Source organism: Ochlerotatus camptorhynchus, unplaced genomic scaffold, assembly GCF_037179485.1.
Source record: "Ochlerotatus camptorhynchus isolate MF236.1 unplaced genomic scaffold, CSIRO-AGI_Acam_v1.1 ptg000284l, whole genome shotgun sequence".
Classification (NCBI taxonomy): domain Eukaryota; kingdom Metazoa; phylum Arthropoda; class Insecta; order Diptera; family Culicidae; genus Ochlerotatus; species Ochlerotatus camptorhynchus.
This window is the reverse complement of record NW_027040773.1, coordinates 7,933,832-7,952,138: the sequence shown is the minus strand read 5'-3', so window position 1 is coordinate 7,952,138 and position 18,307 is coordinate 7,933,832. Positions and strand designations below refer to the sequence as shown.

General features: G+C 38.7%; 1 protein-coding gene across 1 annotated transcript; it reads left to right on the top strand.

The window, feature by feature from the left end:
• Window positions 1–15,410: 15,410 nt before the first annotated feature.
• On the top strand, window positions 15,411–16,826 carry LOC135706630 (uncharacterized protein K02A2.6-like). Its single transcript, XM_065228276.1, has one exon. It carries the CDS (start codon window positions 15,411–15,413, stop codon window positions 16,824–16,826), a length of 1,416 nt encoding a protein of 471 aa, XP_065084348.1.
• The last annotated feature ends 1,481 nt before the right edge of the window (window positions 16,827–18,307 follow it).

Sequence of the window (18,307 nt, the reverse complement as noted above, 5' to 3'; positions counted from 1 at the left end):
CCGAGTTAAGTCTGAGATTAAATTTAAACCTGTCAAAAAATATCAAAATTGAGAACAAAATAATCTTCCTGTGACATCACATTGAAAACTAATCCTGCCACCAGTGCCCACTGGGTCAGAAATGCAATCTAGCGGAGCAAAATTAATTTCTGAAACGAAGCATTTCCACGACTTGGTGTCTCAGGTAAAGTTTTTCATCATAATAAGGCCCATCTATTGACATAAACAAATAGTACAAAACTCTTCCGCAAAGATGGCACAACAATCTAAGTTCTTTATCTGACGTTTTGGAGACTTGATGTCTTCGGCAATGTTGTTTGCCTTGACAAAATAAACAACTCTTTTCAAGACGTAAAATTTCCACAGCCTACTGGTTCGGAGTTATATGGAGTTAAAGAAAAAAAATGTCGTCATCTTTGTGGAAGAGTTTTGAATTATTTGTTAAGGTCAAAAGATGGTCCTTATTATGATGAGAAACTTTACCTAAGATACCAAGTCGCGAAAATGCTTCGTTTCGGAGTTATTAATTTTGCTTCGCTAGATTGCATTTCTGGCCCAGTGTGCAATGAGAGGAAACTGAAAATTCAATTAGATGCAATTTTGCTGATGCTAACAAAACGAGCATTCAATTTGATGTTCTGCTAAGGCAATGAAAACAAACATATTTTTGAAAAACAAATGTACAGCAAAATGAAAACAATATTTGTTAATAGCAATCAATCTATGATTTCAGTTTGATACTGATATGGAAATTTTGAGATTGATTTGCTGTACTTAGCTTGGGCTGTCACTACATTGTCAAGTTTAAACACATATGAATGTTTAATTTAATGCAAATCAATAGAGTATTAAATGCTTCCGTAATAAATTTTAGTTGTATTGCTTTGTTTTTCAATTGAATCCGCATAGACATCATTGTGCCGCATTTAAATTTACAAAAACGTAGGTGTTTCGCATTTTTTTTCATTTAATCAAGTGACAACTACACAGAAAAAAAATCTGTCACAACTTCACAGAAAAAAATTCACGTAAACTTGTATTTCATTTCATGCAAACGAGCAACTTTTAAGCAATGTTGTTTGCAAAGATGGACGTTTGTATACAATAATTGCATCATTTCATGAAATGTCTTAGAATATTACAAGACTTATAATGTAAACTTATATTATATGTGACGCTCCATTTATGTGCATCGTATTGAACAAAAATTTACACTACTTTTTCGAACTATGTGCCCACTATAATAAAGTGATAATAATATTTTTAATTCATATAAACGTTTACATTCTTTACAGCAAAACAACTTGATCAAGGACAATACACCCCTTTAAAGGGTGATACGGTCAAAATTTGGTCAAGGGAAAACGCGTGTAAATCGGTGAAATCGTTTAATTAAAAAATCAAACTAAATTTCTTTTTCAAGTTCAATTAGTATAAAATTCAGGAAAAATATTCAGTTAGGCTTCCGCTTTTCCAAATCCGAATTGCCGGGCCTTACGCTTGACCCCTGCCATCAGATTTTGTACAGCCACCTTGTCCACCTTCTTCGCCGCAGAAAGCCAGTTTGCCTTGAACTGCTGCTCGCCCTTAGCAGTTTTTTGGTCTTCTTTAGGTTCCGCTTGACAATAGCCCAGTATTTCTCAATTGGGCGGAGCTCTGGCGTGTTGGGAGGGTTCTTGTCCTTGGGAACCACCTGCACGTTGTTGGCGGCGTACCACTCCATGGCCTTTTTACCGTAATGGCAAGATGTCAAATCCGGCCAAAACAGTACGGAACAACCGTGTTTCTTCAGGAAAGGCAGCAGACGTTTATTCAAACACTCTTTCACGTAAATTTCTTGGTTGACAGTCCCGGAAGCTATGAAAATGCTGCTTTTCAAGCCACAGGTACAGATGGCTTGCCAAACCAGATATTTCATTGCGAACTTTGACAGTTTCATGTGCTTGAAAACATCTGCTACCTTTCCCCTTCCTTTTGCCGTATAAAACTCCTGTCTCGGAAGCTGCTTGTAGTCGGCTTTGACGTAGGTTTCGTCGTCCATTACCACGCAGTCAAACTTCGTCAGCATCGTCGTGTACAGCCTCCGGGATCGCGCTTTGGCCGTCGTATTTTGTTTATCATCGCGATTTGGAGTCACTACCTTCTTGTAAGTCGATAGTCCAGCTCGTTTTTTGGCTCGATGCATGGTTGTAGACGATACACCCAGCTTATTTGCGGCATCTCGGAGAGAGAGGTTAGGGTTTCGCTTGAAACTACCGGCAACTCTCTTTGTCGTCTCAGTGGCTTCCGGTTTTCGATTTCCCCCCGATCCAGACTTCCTGGCTGTCGACAAACGTTCCCCAAACACTTTAATTACATTTGTAACGGTTGATATGGCAACTTTTAGCGATTTTGCCAACTTTGCGTGCGAGTAGCTCGGATTTTCGCGATGCGCGAGCAAAATTTTGATACGCTGCTCTTCTTGCTTGGACGGCATTTTGACAACTGAAGAGTGAATTCCAAAATCAAAATAGGAGCAACATTCTACACACACACACACCTTCAAAATGAGAGGTGTTCAGGTTTTTTAAATGCAAAATTGAAAGAAATACGTCAAGTTGATATTGACCAAATTTTGATCGTATCACCCTTTATAATGCCAGAAAACGCGACTTGTAACTTTAAAACACATATTTCAAAGCCTACTTCCTGTAGTAATAAACAAATGTCCTTGTCTTTACTGCACGCTTCTTTTGATATACCTAGAACAAGTAAATAAAACAATAACTTAACCACTCTATTAGTAACAAAGTTTTATTTCTTTATTACCGTGATGTTTAGCCGTAGGATAGTTCATCACGTAGTTACATAGTTATAAAATGGATGTTTGCTTTCCCTTACAGGATACTACTTATGAAACCTGGATGTCACCTTCCAAGCAATGACTCCTTTGGATCAACAAGGTAAAACAAAAACCGCAAATTTAATCCATTCTTCTTTCGTTTTAGTATTTTCCCAAGTTGTGAGCAGTAGATTTACTCTCGGGGGTGTTAACTTTTGCTCGTTCATCTTTATCATTTGCTGCTTAACGTTTCCCTACGACCTATAACTTTTCGGCCCATCCATTTGAATGGAGATGGGCTAACCGCAGGTAGTCGCTTGAACTTTTGTAAATTAGGTAAAATGAATCATTAGAGTCCACAGTGCTTTGACCAGCTGGAGGGTAATAAATGTACGAAGTTTTCTCAACGCCTTATTTTTCCTGCTGTATGGTAGGCTGCTGGCAGTTGAAATAATTAGACTTTAACAGTTATGGTAATGCAGTATATGCTTCACGGAAGCATTTTCTCTCTTATCTATTTTCCCACAAATTCGTATTTTCTCAGATACACAACTGTCAAGCTTCTTAACGGGAAGCTTATCACACTGAAAAAAAAAATCTTCTAGCTCTTCCAGTAGCGTCGAGTAGCCTCTGTGATTTTTATTAACAACGGGTAAACTTTCATACATACTACGTACTAATTTTTCCTTACTGATATGTCTAATTGTTTTTTTATAATATAAGAGTCATCCCACGCAAATTTCCCAGGCAAGTGAAAGTCACCTGTTCCGATTTTGACGAAATTTGGAGGAGGCACTTAATTCAGACCAAACTGAAAATCCAAATGTTTGTGCCGATCGGAAAACCACTCGGTCTAAGGGAGCATCTCTATTGTTCGTGATATTGAAAGAAAAAAAACACTACATTCATCAAGGGGCATCTTACTCTAAACATTAGTTTTAATATAAATTAAATATTTTGAAATCTGTCATAAGTATTCTTAAGTATTTTTATGCATTTAATTCTGGATAATTTTCATCCTAGTGACCGGCTAGTGTGGTTGTTTGTTGTTGAAACTTGGAATTGGTGACTATTGGTCACGAATTTAGTAGAATTGATACTAATTTTACTCTGTTTTAATTTAAATTATATGTGTAATCATGTCATGGGTAAGTATTTTAATTTGATTTATGAAATAGTGTAACAAAGTAAACAATTTTTCAGCAAACCATTTGGAGCAGATAGAATATTCACAGACAAACAGACCTAACACATTGAATATTTTTCACTGTAAAACATCGTTGCTAAAACATTACCGCCATCTGTTGAGTACACTGTGGTGGATAGTACGCTTAACAGATGGCGATAGTGTGTAAACTTCAAACGCAAGGGAATTGTCTTTGCGCGCCACAAGTGGCGGTTCTATCAATTACGATACTCTTAAATTGACCGTTAAATGCTTGTTCGATAAACAATTTACAAGTGTTATGTCTGTGGAATATTCATTGGACTGTTTTCATTCATTCTATTCGAATAACTGATTTCTTCTAACTGACTGTTCCATGCACTGCCAAACATTTAGATGCCTAAGGCATTAAAGGACGTTAAACTGGAATTATTCTGACCTGTTCAATCAAATCACCAAAGTCTTAGACCAAGAGATTCTTTAATATTATTTCGGCAGAACTTATATAATACACAGATACAAATTCTGAATTTTAATTGTCATGTAAACATTCATTCTCGTAAACTTGTATTTCATTTCACACAACCGAGCAACTTGTAAGCAATGTTGTTTACAAAGATGGGCTTTTGTATACAATATTTGCTACACTGCATGAAATGTGTCAGAGCTTTACATGATATAAAATGTAAACTTATATGATATGTGACGCTCCATTTATGTGCATCATATTGAACAGATATTTACACTACTTTTTCGAACTGTGTAGTTCTTGACAATGCTCAAGCAGATCAAGTAAACCGAAGCTATGCTATTAATTTGCTAGTGAGCCACGATGGTGAAGCGTGCCATTTACAGTTGCTGCAGCAGGAACTATTCGTTGGGATGCTTTACTTCCTCATAGTACCATTGTTTGAGGAGCATACATTGCTGGATTACGCCGTACTGACGATAAAGTTAAGATAGTATCCTACTACTAGTCAATGATTTTTTTAATTGTACATAGATTTCTTGCTCTTAGGTTTTAGAACCGACAATGACAAGCTGATGATTGAGGATTGCAAAACACTCGCTTCGTTACCTTTATATTTTAAAGAGGCAACCAGATAATTCGTGCGACACGATTAAATGAAGAAGAAGTCTGCAAAGTTTGTTAAGAAAACATGTTTTAATATTGTTCAATATAATGTATGCAATTCTCGAAATAAAAAAAAAACTTCATTAGCTTGTTTGTATTTAGCAAATATAAATCCAAAGCTCAAGTACAAATTTATTAACAGTCCATATTCATATTTTAACATACCACAACCATTTCTAACAGTTGAAACCTAGGGTTTATAGAAGCAGTAACTTAACTATTCCAATATTATCAAAAAGTTGATATACCGTTTCGAACTTGTTCAGACTTGATAACCGTTTAGAACATCGATTCTCAACGTTGCCCCACCGATCAGCTCGGTCTACATCGCTTAATTCATTTTCTGTGCTATTCGTTCAGCGGAGGTTTGTGAACCCCACGTTGAAAATCGATGGTTTAGAATAAGAGCGTCGAATATTCCAAATACGAGAAATTATTGTCCACTTTTAGATACATTCGGCGAGAAGTTTTGAGATGTGATTCTAGGGATGCTAAAAGTAAGGTGCGAATGGTGCGGAAAGCCTACACAACTTCTAATTCAGCTCTGGTCAGCCTAAATTACTGCAGCTAGTGTCACATTGTCAGTAGCCTAATTTTCACGATGGAATTCAAATCAACAAGGAGCGGGTGGAAGATTCCAACGACTATCAGCTATACAGAGCTAGATCATAACGTGAAATGTTTGGGTGCTAGCATAATGCGTGGCATCATTCAATTTGTTCTTGAAATTGAAGCCATAATCGGGATAACATTATGTCACTTCAAGGCATTATAATGATTGAATTTCTTGCAAAGGATAGGTACCGTAAAATGGGGTAACATTGATAGTTTTTTAAAGTATTTTCTAAATATTTGTTACAGCAATGAATGTTTTTCAAATTTTATATTTTTTAAACAAGTACTGAGGATCCAAGAGTTAATTAGTTAGTAACATGTTTAACGGAAATCGAAGCATTTATACTATTTTTTTAGTTTTGCGACCGAACTTCAGTATTTTGATTTGGGGTTACTTTGATAATGCTCGATGAATGTAGACAAAAAATGGAAGAAACTAAAACAATTTAGTCATTTAAATATGAAACTTTGAATGAGTCCCTAATCAGAATACCTCATAAGCAATAAGAATACAACATTGAATTTGCGATGGCTATATCAGAAATACTTTTCATAAGTAATGGTTTGAGTGCTTTTTCAAGCAGGTGAAAAACACGAAAAAAAAATTTTTAATATGTTTGCAAAATATGTTACACGTACTATATAAAAACTATATACGATATGAACGGAAATACCATAAGCTACAATATGGAACCAATGTTTCTAATTTGGAAAAGGCGCAGCGAATAAATTTAATCTTTATATTATACTATCAAAGTAACCCGCATTATCAAAGATACCCCGTTTTACGGTACTTCAAAAATATTCGCTGAAAAATGATAGACGATATAAGATAAACAAACAAAAAATTTGTATAGCAACCTGTGGTAAACTAGGTGGTAATAAACTAACGCTAAATATTTCTTAAGTATTTTTTGATATTTTCAGGTATCTTAGATATCAGCACGGACGTTTTGTGTAGAACGCGAGGAATACAAAGCTTAGAGTGGGATGCCCCTAGGGTAAAGCTACTGTTTTCATAAGAAAATAAGACAAGCAAACAAAATCTAAAATCACTATATCTCTACAGTGTTACCAAATATTATTAATCGGCGTTTAAAAACTTCACGCACATTTTTCTCAAAATGGATGAATTTAATTTCAATTTGACGGCACCATCGTGTTTCCCACCCGATTTTACATAAGGCAGTGCTATTTTTGTAAATTAAAATGGTGATAACGTGATCAAAATCGTGGTCATTCGATTATTTATTTTCGAACATGTAACCAAAACGAGTGACATATCTTAATAGTTCATTGTTAACAGCAATTTTAGATTGAAATGATAGAGAAAAACAAGTAAAAGAGAACCAAAACGATCAGATTCAGCTTTCCACATGGATCGGGGAAACCATCAATGGAAGACTTTGCGAATTTTGTGAAATCGCTGGATACGGATCCCACTCAGATGATCGCTACATAGCACATAGCGGAGGAAAAATCTGTGTTCATCAAGTTCAAATCATAGGACTCGATGCTTTATTGTTTTCTAATCAACCGTGAACAATTAACATTTCATTATGCCAATGGGAAGTCAGTCGATGTATGCGTGTCACCTATCCGGGGCACCGTTCAGTACGTGAGAGCTTACGACCTACCACCAGAAGTCCCGGATAGCGGTGCTAGGGAAATACGGTGATGTAAAGCATATAGTTCGGGAGAAATTTCCTGTTAATTTGGGCCTCGATATGCCTACAGGTGTGCGAGGACTATATATGGAAGATTCCCTTCTCGCCGTAAATTTGAGCTAGTAGACTATACCGAAAAGGAGCAGATAAAGAACGAAGAGGAAGTCAAGCGGTGGGCGCTGCTCAAGGAGAAACAATTGGAAGAAGCAAGGGAGTTGAGGGTACGGATGAAAGCGGAAGCTAAACTCAAGGAAGAGTAAAAAGAAGTCGTAAACTTTCTTCTTCTCCTTCTTCTTCTTCTTATTATTCTTCTTCTTCTTCTTCGCATTTCAAGTTTATTGCTTATCGCATATTATCTTATTGCGTGTTCTCACCTTAGTGTTCTAGATTCACTTCCACAGCTATTAAATGAGAGCTTTCGATGCCTGTACCATATTTGCATTTGTATAACTGTGTGGCAAGTACAATAATACATTCTATGCCCAGGGAAGTCGAGAAATATTCTAATCTAAAAAATGCCTTGACCGAACCGGGAATCGAACCCAGCCACCTCCAGCATGGTCTTACTTTGTAGCTGCGCCTTTACCGCCTGAGCTAAAGTTCTGTCTAACTGGATCCGGAATCACTTATTGTGGTATAAATTACACGGTTTTTCGTGCAGTGAGTCAAAAATTATTCCAGAAAGCCGAGAGGAGAGAAAAAAATCTGTACACCCACGTTGATAATCCAACGTGGTCCACAAAAAAATCGCAAAAACGTTGAAAATCGCCAAAACAACCGTGTATGATGTGCTCAAACGTTTCAGGGAGCGAAAGAGCGTGAATCGAGTGCCTCAAGGTAAGCGTCGTAGTGGAACATATGACCGCAAGCTGAACCAGAAGGTGTTGAGAACCGTCAGAGCAAAACCTGGACTATCAGACAATGAAATCGCACAAAAATATTTACGCTGCTGCTCGTAGTACCGTTCGAAGAATTCGTTTGCGAGCAGGATATCGTTCTTATCGAGCCAGCAACAACCAAACAGAACGTTGAAGCAAAGTTTCGTCACCAAAACTCGAGCTCGGAAATTTTACCAGCAGATTTTGACGAAGTACCAAGGATGCCTGCTAATCGACGATGAAACCTATGTCAAAATGGATTTCGGACAGCTTCCTGGCCAAGAATTCTACATGGCGACGGCACGAGGAGATGTTCCTGCGAAGTTTAAGTTTGCTTTTATGGACAAGTTTGCCAAAAAACTGATGATTTGGCAAGGGATATGCAGCTGCGGAGCAAAGATCAAAGTGTTCGTGACGAATAAGACGATGGACTCGAATGCCTCAAAAACTGCGTACTACCTTTCATTAAAGCCCAAAAGCTCGTGAAGTTTTGGCCAGATATGGCGAGTTGCCACTACAGCCGGGAAGTCATCCAGTGGTACCGCGATAATAACGTAGATTCCATCGATAAAAACATAAAACCACCCAACGCCCGCAGTTCCGGCCCGTCCATATTTTGGGCAATAATTAAGCGGAAGCTTAAGAAAAGTGGAAAAACGACTCGGGACGCGATTCAGATGACCAAAATGTGGAACAAATGTGCCAAGGAAGTTGACTCCAGAAGTGCAAGTAAGTGCAACTAAAAGTACAGTAAATTACCTTTGCTTTGATGTATTAACCTTATTTGTACGTCAATCCGTTACCGAGATATAGATGATTTTGTTATTCCGGATTCTAAATGGACATAGCTTAAGGCAGGCTGAAATTTTAAATTGACACTCTTAGAGGTAAAGTAATAATACTCCGCCCCTAATGATAAAAACTAACATTTGATAAACTCCACCAATTTAAACATAATCCAAACATTTCAAAATATTTAAGCTGTGTTTCAATCTCGGTTAGTCAATTTTTGTGCGATAGTTCCAAGGACATAAAAAAATTGCGGAAATTATTAAGTAAAAGAACTTCAAGTACGTTCCAAAAACTTCTGGATAGAACGTCTAGAACCTAGGGGAAATTTAAATGTGTTTTTAGAAGGGTAAGTAAAGGCTCGCTTTGTTATGGAACAATATCACTTTTGGCCGATTTGGGATTTGAATTAATTGATTTGAAAACGGTTTTCACTCAAGTGCATTATATTCTTTACTAAACGGATTATTCGTCGCGGTTACGAAGAAATTTTCGAACTTTTCCCTTAATACGACCCATCAAGCGGCGCACATCGGTCTCGTTCACTGTTTTTGCTATTTTATCCCACCAATTTATCATCTGAGTTGCCGTTTTGATGACTGTACCTTTTACCTTCAGTTTCCTCCTCATAATTGCCCAGTAATTTTCAATGGGCCTGAATTGGGGACAGTTGGGCGGATTGAGGGTTTTCGGGACGAACTGGACTCCGTTGTCATTGTACCATTGTTGTACTTCCCGGCAGTAGTGACAACTCGCAAGATCCGGCCAAAATGTCACCGGACCATTATGTGACTGAATGAAGGGCAGAATTCGCTTCTGGAGACATTCGGTTTTGTAAACCTCCGAGTTCATCATTTTCTCAGTGACGAAAACCTATGTTTCCTGGCCGCAGCTGCAAATTTCTTGCCAGATCATATATTTTCGTGCGAATTCATCCGCAAAAACAAATTTAAATCTGCCAGGGACACCTCCTCGAGCCTTCGCCTCGTAAAATTTTAGTCCTGGAAGTTGTCCGAAGTCGGCCTTTACATAGATTTCATCATCCATAAGTATGCACCCTACTGCCTTGGTCAGCAGGTTGTCATACAGCTTTCAAACACGGGTCCTAGCTACGGTATTCTGCTTGAGTGACCGATTTGGTTGCCTACAAGCGCGGTATGCATGTTAGCCTTCTGTACCACAGGTGGCATCGTACTTTTTACTAAAATCGTGGTCGGACATACCTGGATTGCTTCTGATGGACCTCACGACCTTTCCATGGAGCTGAAGGTTGGCAGTTCTACTCCGGCGTTTACTTTGAGGCTTCCGATTAGTCGTCAAGGTTTCCTGCACGTTTTGAGCACGCGCTATACGTTGTTTCTAGGAAAATTCATCACTTTAGCCAGCTTGGGCGCAGACCACGATGGATTTTCCAGGTGACTGTTTACGATTTGCATGGTGACTGTTGTAGTAAATAATGCAGACCGTTGAAAAATAAAATGTTTAAGACTAGAAATGTAAGCAAAACAAAAACGGAGAATAATTGACATTTATCGTCCCAGTGCCAAAATGATGGATATTATCGATCTCATTAAAACATATGAATACTAGTGTGAAGCCGGGGGGAGCTTTATACTATAAAGCTAGCTATAAAGTTATTATATCCCGGACTAGTGTAGTTTGTGGATTAGAGGTCTGAGATGGATCTCACCGTGTGTGTGCGTGTGTGTGTTCGATAATATTCGGAGATAATAAAGGATGGTATGCTTCTGTGTGTGAGTGTTATAGTTGATAATTAAACGAGATGATGTGAAATGGGAATATTGGTGAGTGGTTTCGCTTATGAGAGAGTGAGATGACCATATTTGATAGGAGGTTTGGGAAACACAAAAAAGGCTCGAACAAGTTATTCAGAAAACTAATTTTGATGCGGAAGGAAGTTTTTATTAAAGCGCTCCTAAAAAAAATGGACACTGAAAGCAACGTCGGTCACCACAATGGCGCAGCGATTGCTCCCAAATTGTAAGTATTTATACGGAAATTTAATTGGAAAGAACATTTTGCAGTGAATTCTAACTTGTTATGCTAAAAATTAGTGAAAACTAGAAATGGATGTTGAGTGTGCAGATTTTATTTTATCGGCAGTTATATATAAAAAAAAGATAGAGCGAGTATTCCTTTGATGGTCGGCCATCTTGAAATTAAAAAAAAAATGTATTTTCAATAAAAATTAAAACGTACAAATTCAGTAGGCTCCCCATGACCTGATGGGTGGTGAGTAATCTGAAAAGAGTTGCAACTGATTTAAAATTATAATATATGCTTCAGCAGGCTCATCATGACCAAATGGGTGTTGAGTAGGCTGACAACGTTTGAAATATCAGTATGCTTACCATGACCTGTTGGATGGCAAGTAGGCTAAATAAGAAATGATGAATTAAGCAATACAGCAAATAAAACAAAATTAAAAAAAAAATTCAGTAGGCTCACTATGACATGATTGGTGGTGAGTAGGCTGAAAAGACTCGTTTAGTCAATATAAAATAAAAGAAAATGTGTCAGTATGCTCGTCATGACCTTATGGATGATGCGTAGGCTGAAACAATGAAAAAAAAAATTAAATACGACTAAAGAGAATAATGAAGATGAATTGTATTTCATTGCAAATACGACGTAATTTAATTGTAATGTATTGATTATATGTTGTAGGAAAACGTCCTCAAAGAAAAAGAAGAAGAATCAAGCGGATGGTAGTCGTTCACAAAATGGTGATTCGATGGTGAATGTGCCTAAGAAAATGAAAAATCAAGCACGTGCAGATCAATCACGAGAACTGGAATCATTGAGGAATGCGTTAGAAGCTGAAAAATCCAATTCAGCCGGACTTCGTGAAGAATTGGAGAAGATTCGACTGGAGAAGGAAACACTGGAAGCAACAATCCAAAGACCATCGTGTACGACTACAAATGTTACAGAGCACCAAAGCGTCAGTGAATTCAGTGAGGGTTTCAGACCATCCAGCACTCAGCATGAAAAATCTGCTGCTCCCATGGAGGAGTCCAAATTCATGTCATCGATCAATCAACTGTCCATAGCCTCGATCAACGTTCCCGAATGCAAACCAGTCGGCGAGGATACTGAGATACATAGGCAAGATTTTGAACAGTGGAAAGATCTTTTGGTGGACTCTATGCAGCTGGCTGGAATTACCGAGGAGTCCACTCAATTCACTATCTTCAAGGTCAAAGCAGGTCCCCGTTTGCTGGAAATTTACAAGAATACGAAATCGGATGAACAGGCCCCGGATGCAGCTGCTAATCCATTTACGAATGCGATGTATCGGCTCAAAACGTATTTTGGATCGGGCTCAGATGTGATGCTGCAGCGCCGAAAATTGGCTCTAATGTTCCAGAAAAAAGGAGAACCTGACCTGGCCTACATAACGAGAGTTGGTGGTACTGCCCGACTGTGCGAATACACTGAGGAAAAGGAGTTTGAAGAAATTGTTGGCACTGTCGCCGATCACGCTAGGAACAAAGATGTCCGAACAGCTGCCCTTAAGATGCTGAGTCGAAAGGGTTCATTCACGGATCTCATAGATAAAGTGCGGGAGATCGAATGCATTCGGCTCAACGAGCAATTCTTCCAGATGAAGCATGAGTCAAATGATCAAGCTAGTATTGCTCCAGTTAGTGCGAATTACCCACTGACCAATGGAGCTCAGCAATATCGGCGTCAAAACTTTAGTGGATCAGAGGGTAGGATTCCCTTCTACCAACGCGGTAAGTCACGTTATTACTCTATGCCTCAGTATACTCGTCCTGGAAATCGTCGTTCGTTCGGTGCTGGTAGGAGACCATACAACGTTCCTGTAAATCAAGGGATTGCACTTGGCATCAGATGCTGGAGATGCACGAGTACTTATCATGATCCGTCAGATTGTCACGCTATCGATAAAGAATGCAGGAACTGTGGACGTTTGGGACACATCCAAGTCGCTTGCAAGTTTAGAGTACAAACAGGAAATAAGAGATCTGTGGAGTCGGAAAGTTCTATGCCGGATGCCATTCCAAAGAAAGTTGCTGCAGTTGAGAAGCTCGAGTTGGACCATGATTCTACGGAGAAAGTAAGTGATGGCACAGAAAACTAATATTTACTATCTATTTGATCTGTTTTTTTCTCTTTGTAATCTTACTTGCTACTTATTTGTATTGAATTCAATTCATATTTCACTCAGGGTAAGATTAATGCAAGAATCATATAATTTTAAATCTTGAAATAAACATAAACGTAGCTTCTGAATTATTTCCTAATTTATTAAGGCCTAATAACACTGAGAAACTTAGTAATAATAGACTTGACTTGAAACGAGCTATCACAGATATTCGTTATTATTTTGACAGATTTTACGTCCCATTCAAATGGAGAACAAGTCATTCGTACGGCTTGCTTCAATTTCATCAATGCCCAATGAAGGAATTATTTCAACAACAGTTGCTGGTATGCCATGCCAATTTCTGATTGATTCGGGAGCACAGGTTAACACGTTCACGGTCGATCAGTTTCGTATAATGATTGCTAATCCGAAGTATCGTAGTGAGGTCTTAAATGTGCAGGAGAAATCGGATAGATCGCTTAAAGCCTATGCAACATCGGGAGAAATTACCGTGATAGCCACCTTTGAAGCTTATATGCACATTTCTGATGACAGACCGGTATACTTGGAGAAGTTTTATGTTGTAAGAGAGCTTCGTTCGCTACTGGGCAGGCCTACTGCGACAAGGTATAGCGTACTCATGCTAGGAATTAGGGTACCAGTGTCAACGGATGATCACGCTAGGATATCTTTTTTGACGGGAGAGATTGCATCCATTGACATGCACGAAGTATTTCCGAAATTCAATATACCTCCCGTTAAAATTGCATACAATAAGTCGGAGCCACCATGCAGAAACATCTTTCTCAGTATACCACAGGCAGTGAAGTCGTTAGTCGAGGAACGACTACAGAAGCTAGTAACAGCTGACATAATAGAAAGCGTTACGGATGACATGGATACTTCATTTTGTTCCTCCATGCTGGTTGTACCAAAGGGAAAGCATGACTTCAGGCTCGTAATTGATCTACGAGGACCCAACAAGTATATATACCGTACTCCTTTCAGTATGCCAACACTAGAGAAAATAGTAGCAGACCTTAATGGAGCCACGTGGTTTTCGACGATTGACCTATCTAATGCATTTTTTCACGTCGAATTACATGAAGAATCACGCCATTTGACTAATTTCTTTACAGAATTTGGCATGTTTCGTTGTGTGCGCTTACCGTTTGGGTTATGTAACGCACCAGATCTTTTCCAGGAGATATTGCAAAGAAAAATTCTAGGTGGATGTAAGGGAGTCCAAAATTATCTTGACGATATTTTGATCCACGGAAAGACCAAGGAAGAGCATGACGCAAACCTGGCTGAAGTGCGTGCCCGTCTTCGGGACCACAACGTCAAATTAAACGAAACTAAATGTGTGTTTGCAAGTCAATCAGTCAAGTTTCTAGGATTTGTTCTTACACAGGACGGCTGGCAAATTGATGACGAAAAGCTCAACGCAATAAAAAACTTCAGAAGACCTGAAAACTGTGGGGAAGTGAAAAGTTTCTTAGGTTTGGTTACGTTCACCGACAGGTTCATCTTGAACAGAGCAGATAAAACTAAATATCTTCGAGCGTTATCCAGCTCTAACTCATTTTATTGGACCGAAAACGAGGAAAAGGAATTCCGGTTTTTGCAAGACGATGCGTTAAAAACTGTAAAGAAACTTGGATACTATAGCCAAACAGATGCAATTGAACTGTTTGTAGATGCCTCGCCTATTGGCTTAGGTGCAGTGCTTGTTCAATTTAACAATGCTGACATACCAAGGGTAATTGCTTGTGCTTCTAAATCGCTTACGCTTACGGAGCAAAGATATCCACAAGCACATAAAGAAGCGCTGGCGGTTGTATGGGGTGTAGAACGGTTTTCATCATACCTCCTTAGTAGACATTTCACGATCAGAACCGATGCGGAAGCAAACGAATTTATTTTCGGAAGTAATCATCGTATCGGTAGAAGAGCGTTGTCGCGAGCTGATGCCTGGGCTCTTCGTCTGCAACCGTTTGATTTCGAAATCAGAAGGATTCCAGGTGAATCAAATGTAGCTGATGCTCTCTCAAGGCTTATTAATCAGTCCCAAAAGGCTGTACCCTTCGAGGAAGATGTTGATAATCATTTCTTATATGCACTGGATACAGGTTGTTAAAAAGTATTAATAAGAACCATCGATCATTAATACTAACATTTGAATGTTTTTTTTACTCAGGTAACATGGAGGTGACGTGGGAGGAAATTGAAACGAACTCGGAAAAAGATTATGAGCTTCAACTAGTACGAGTAGCTATTCAGTTGGATCAGTGGTCTCCAGAGCTTCGTAGATATGAAGCTCAAAAGAAATATCTTAATTTCCTGGGTTTCCTCATTTTTAAGGATAACAGAGTCGTCTTACCGAAATCTCTCCATCAGCGTGTTATGAACACAGCACATGGGGGACACGTCGGCGAAGTAGCGATGAAGAGAATCATGAGAGATTTCTTCTGGTGGCCTGGAATGTCAGCAGATGTAGAGAAATTCGTAAAAGGATGTGAAACGTGCATTCGCCTTTCAAGAAAGAATCCTCCAGTTCCTCTCAGCAGTAGAATATTGCCAGATGGTCCATGGCAAATACTACAAATCGATTTTCTCTCGGAACCGGGATTTGGATCGGGAGAATTTTTGGTGGTGGTGGATATCTTCTCTCGGTATTTATCAGTAGTAGAGATGAAACACATGGACGCCGACAGCACGAATGCAGCGCTTTGCCAGATATTCCAGATTTGGGGCTGTCCTTTGATACTCCAAAGTGATAACGGTCCTCCTTTCCAAAGCGCGGCGTTCATCAAATTTTGGGAAGACAAGGGCGTCAAAGTACGCAAGTCTATTCCGCTTAGCCCTCAATCCAACGGAGCTGTGGAGAGACAAAACCAAGGAATTACTAAAGCACTCGCAGCGTCCAAAATTGAAAGAACGAATTGGAGAAGAGCTCTCCAACTCTATACTCATAACCATAACACTCTGGTTCCGCACTCGAGATTGGCAGTGACCCCATTCGAGCTAATGGTGGGATGGAAATTTCGTGGTATTTTTCCTTGCCTATGGAGCAATACAAGTAAGATGCTGGATCACACTGACATCCGGGAACGAGATGCTGAAACGAAACTAGTTAGTAAAAAGGACGCAGATTCAGCAAGAGGAGCGAAAACATCAGATATACGGATTGGAGATACTGTGTTCTTAGCTCAACTCAAGAAATCCAAGACTGATCCTGTGTTTTCATCTGAGCAGTACAAAGTCGTTGCAAGAGACGGTCCAAAAATCGTTGTAATGAGCAGAAGCGGCATTCAGTATGCACGTAACGTACAAGATGTCAAAAGGGTCCCCATGGTAACACAAAGTGATGAAATTTCCGCGAGCGTTTTTCCGTCCGAGGAGGATGAGTTGCTGGTTTTTCCGGAGGGTAGTAGTAGTATTCCTGCACAAACACATCCGAACAGAACCGTCGATGTTCCACCGCTTGATGATTCTAATGCTGATCTGGGTTTGAATCCGGTACCGCAAGCATCTGCTTCGAAAGGACTACGACGACGAGAGATCATCAAACGACCAAGCAGATTCGACAATAATTTTGTGTACGCAGTTTTTCAATAACATCAGCCAACTATGATCGCACTTTGAGAGTAGAGTTAGAGGAAGATGTAGTAAATAATGCAGACCGTTGAAAAATAAAATGTTTAAGACTAGAAATGTAAGCAAAACAAAAACGGAGAATAATTGACATTTATCGTCCCAGTGCCAAAATGATGGATATTATCGATCTCATTAAAACATATGAATACTAGTGTGAAGCCGGGGGGAGCTTTATACTATAAAGCTAGCTATAAAGTTATTATATCCCGGACTAGTGTAGTTTGTGGATTAGAGGTCTGAGATGGATCTCACCGTGTGTGTGCGTGTGTGTGTTCGATAATATTCGGAGATAATAAAGGATGGTATGCTTCTGTGTGTGAGTGTTATAGTTGATAATTAAACGAGATGATGTGAAATGGGAATATTGGTGAGTGGTTTCGCTTATGAGAGAGTGAGATGACCATATTTGATAGGAGGTTTGGGAAACACAAAAAAGGCTCGAACAAGTTATTCAGAAAACTAATTTTGATGCGGAAGGAAGTTTTTATTAAAGCGCTCCTAAAAAAAATGGACACTGAAAGCAACGTCGGTCACCACAACTGTCACCAAAACAAAAGCATTCAATGAACTGAAAAAAATACATTGTTATTGTTGCTGCCAACAAATAGACGTCAAAAGCTTCCAAAAACGTTTCCTAGGGACGTTGTAATAAGCAAAATAATTGTTCCAGTACTAAGTGGATCAAGGTTTACCGATAGCAATACGGTCCCATAGATTTCACAAAAAATCACTGCATCGAATATCAAAGAGCTTCAAGGCAGTTCCATTAACTTCAAGAAGGTTGCAAGAACTTTAAAGTTGTTGCCCAAATTGTTATAAGTTTTAAGATCTTTAGGGAAGCAACGTGAAAATGGGGGAGTTCTGAAAATCTGAAGACATTCCAGGTAACAGATTGATGCTTAAAAAGTGTTGTTTAATCAATTTTAATTCAGCCTTAGTTTGAATAATTATTGTACATAGACATTAGTCTCTGTTCAGCTTTTAAATATCGAAATCTGGTGATTTTAATCAGCCGAAAGCTTAACAGTAATACAAATTTTAAGCTTTTTAAGGCATTTAATAACAGTCTTTTCCAACCCTTGTTCAGCCTTCCAGTTTTATTTAAAAAAAAAATAATGGAAGGCCGCTTCATATTATATACTTTTATGGAACTTCTTTTCCTTGTTGCTGATTAATTGGATGTACATATTTAGATTGTTATTATAAATCTTAAAATTTCCTTTAAATTTCGGGATTTGATCTGGCAGTCGCTGATTCACAGGCGTCAGCCATACCTACTGGACCACTTAAGGATATGTGTGGTAAGATCATTAACTTGAATCACGTCAAATTTAAGTTGAATAACAGCAACCAGAAGAGAATTATACAACAATAAAGAATTGTAGACAAGAACTGGTGACAGTAAAATAATTATCACCTTTTCAAGTTCAGTTAACACAATG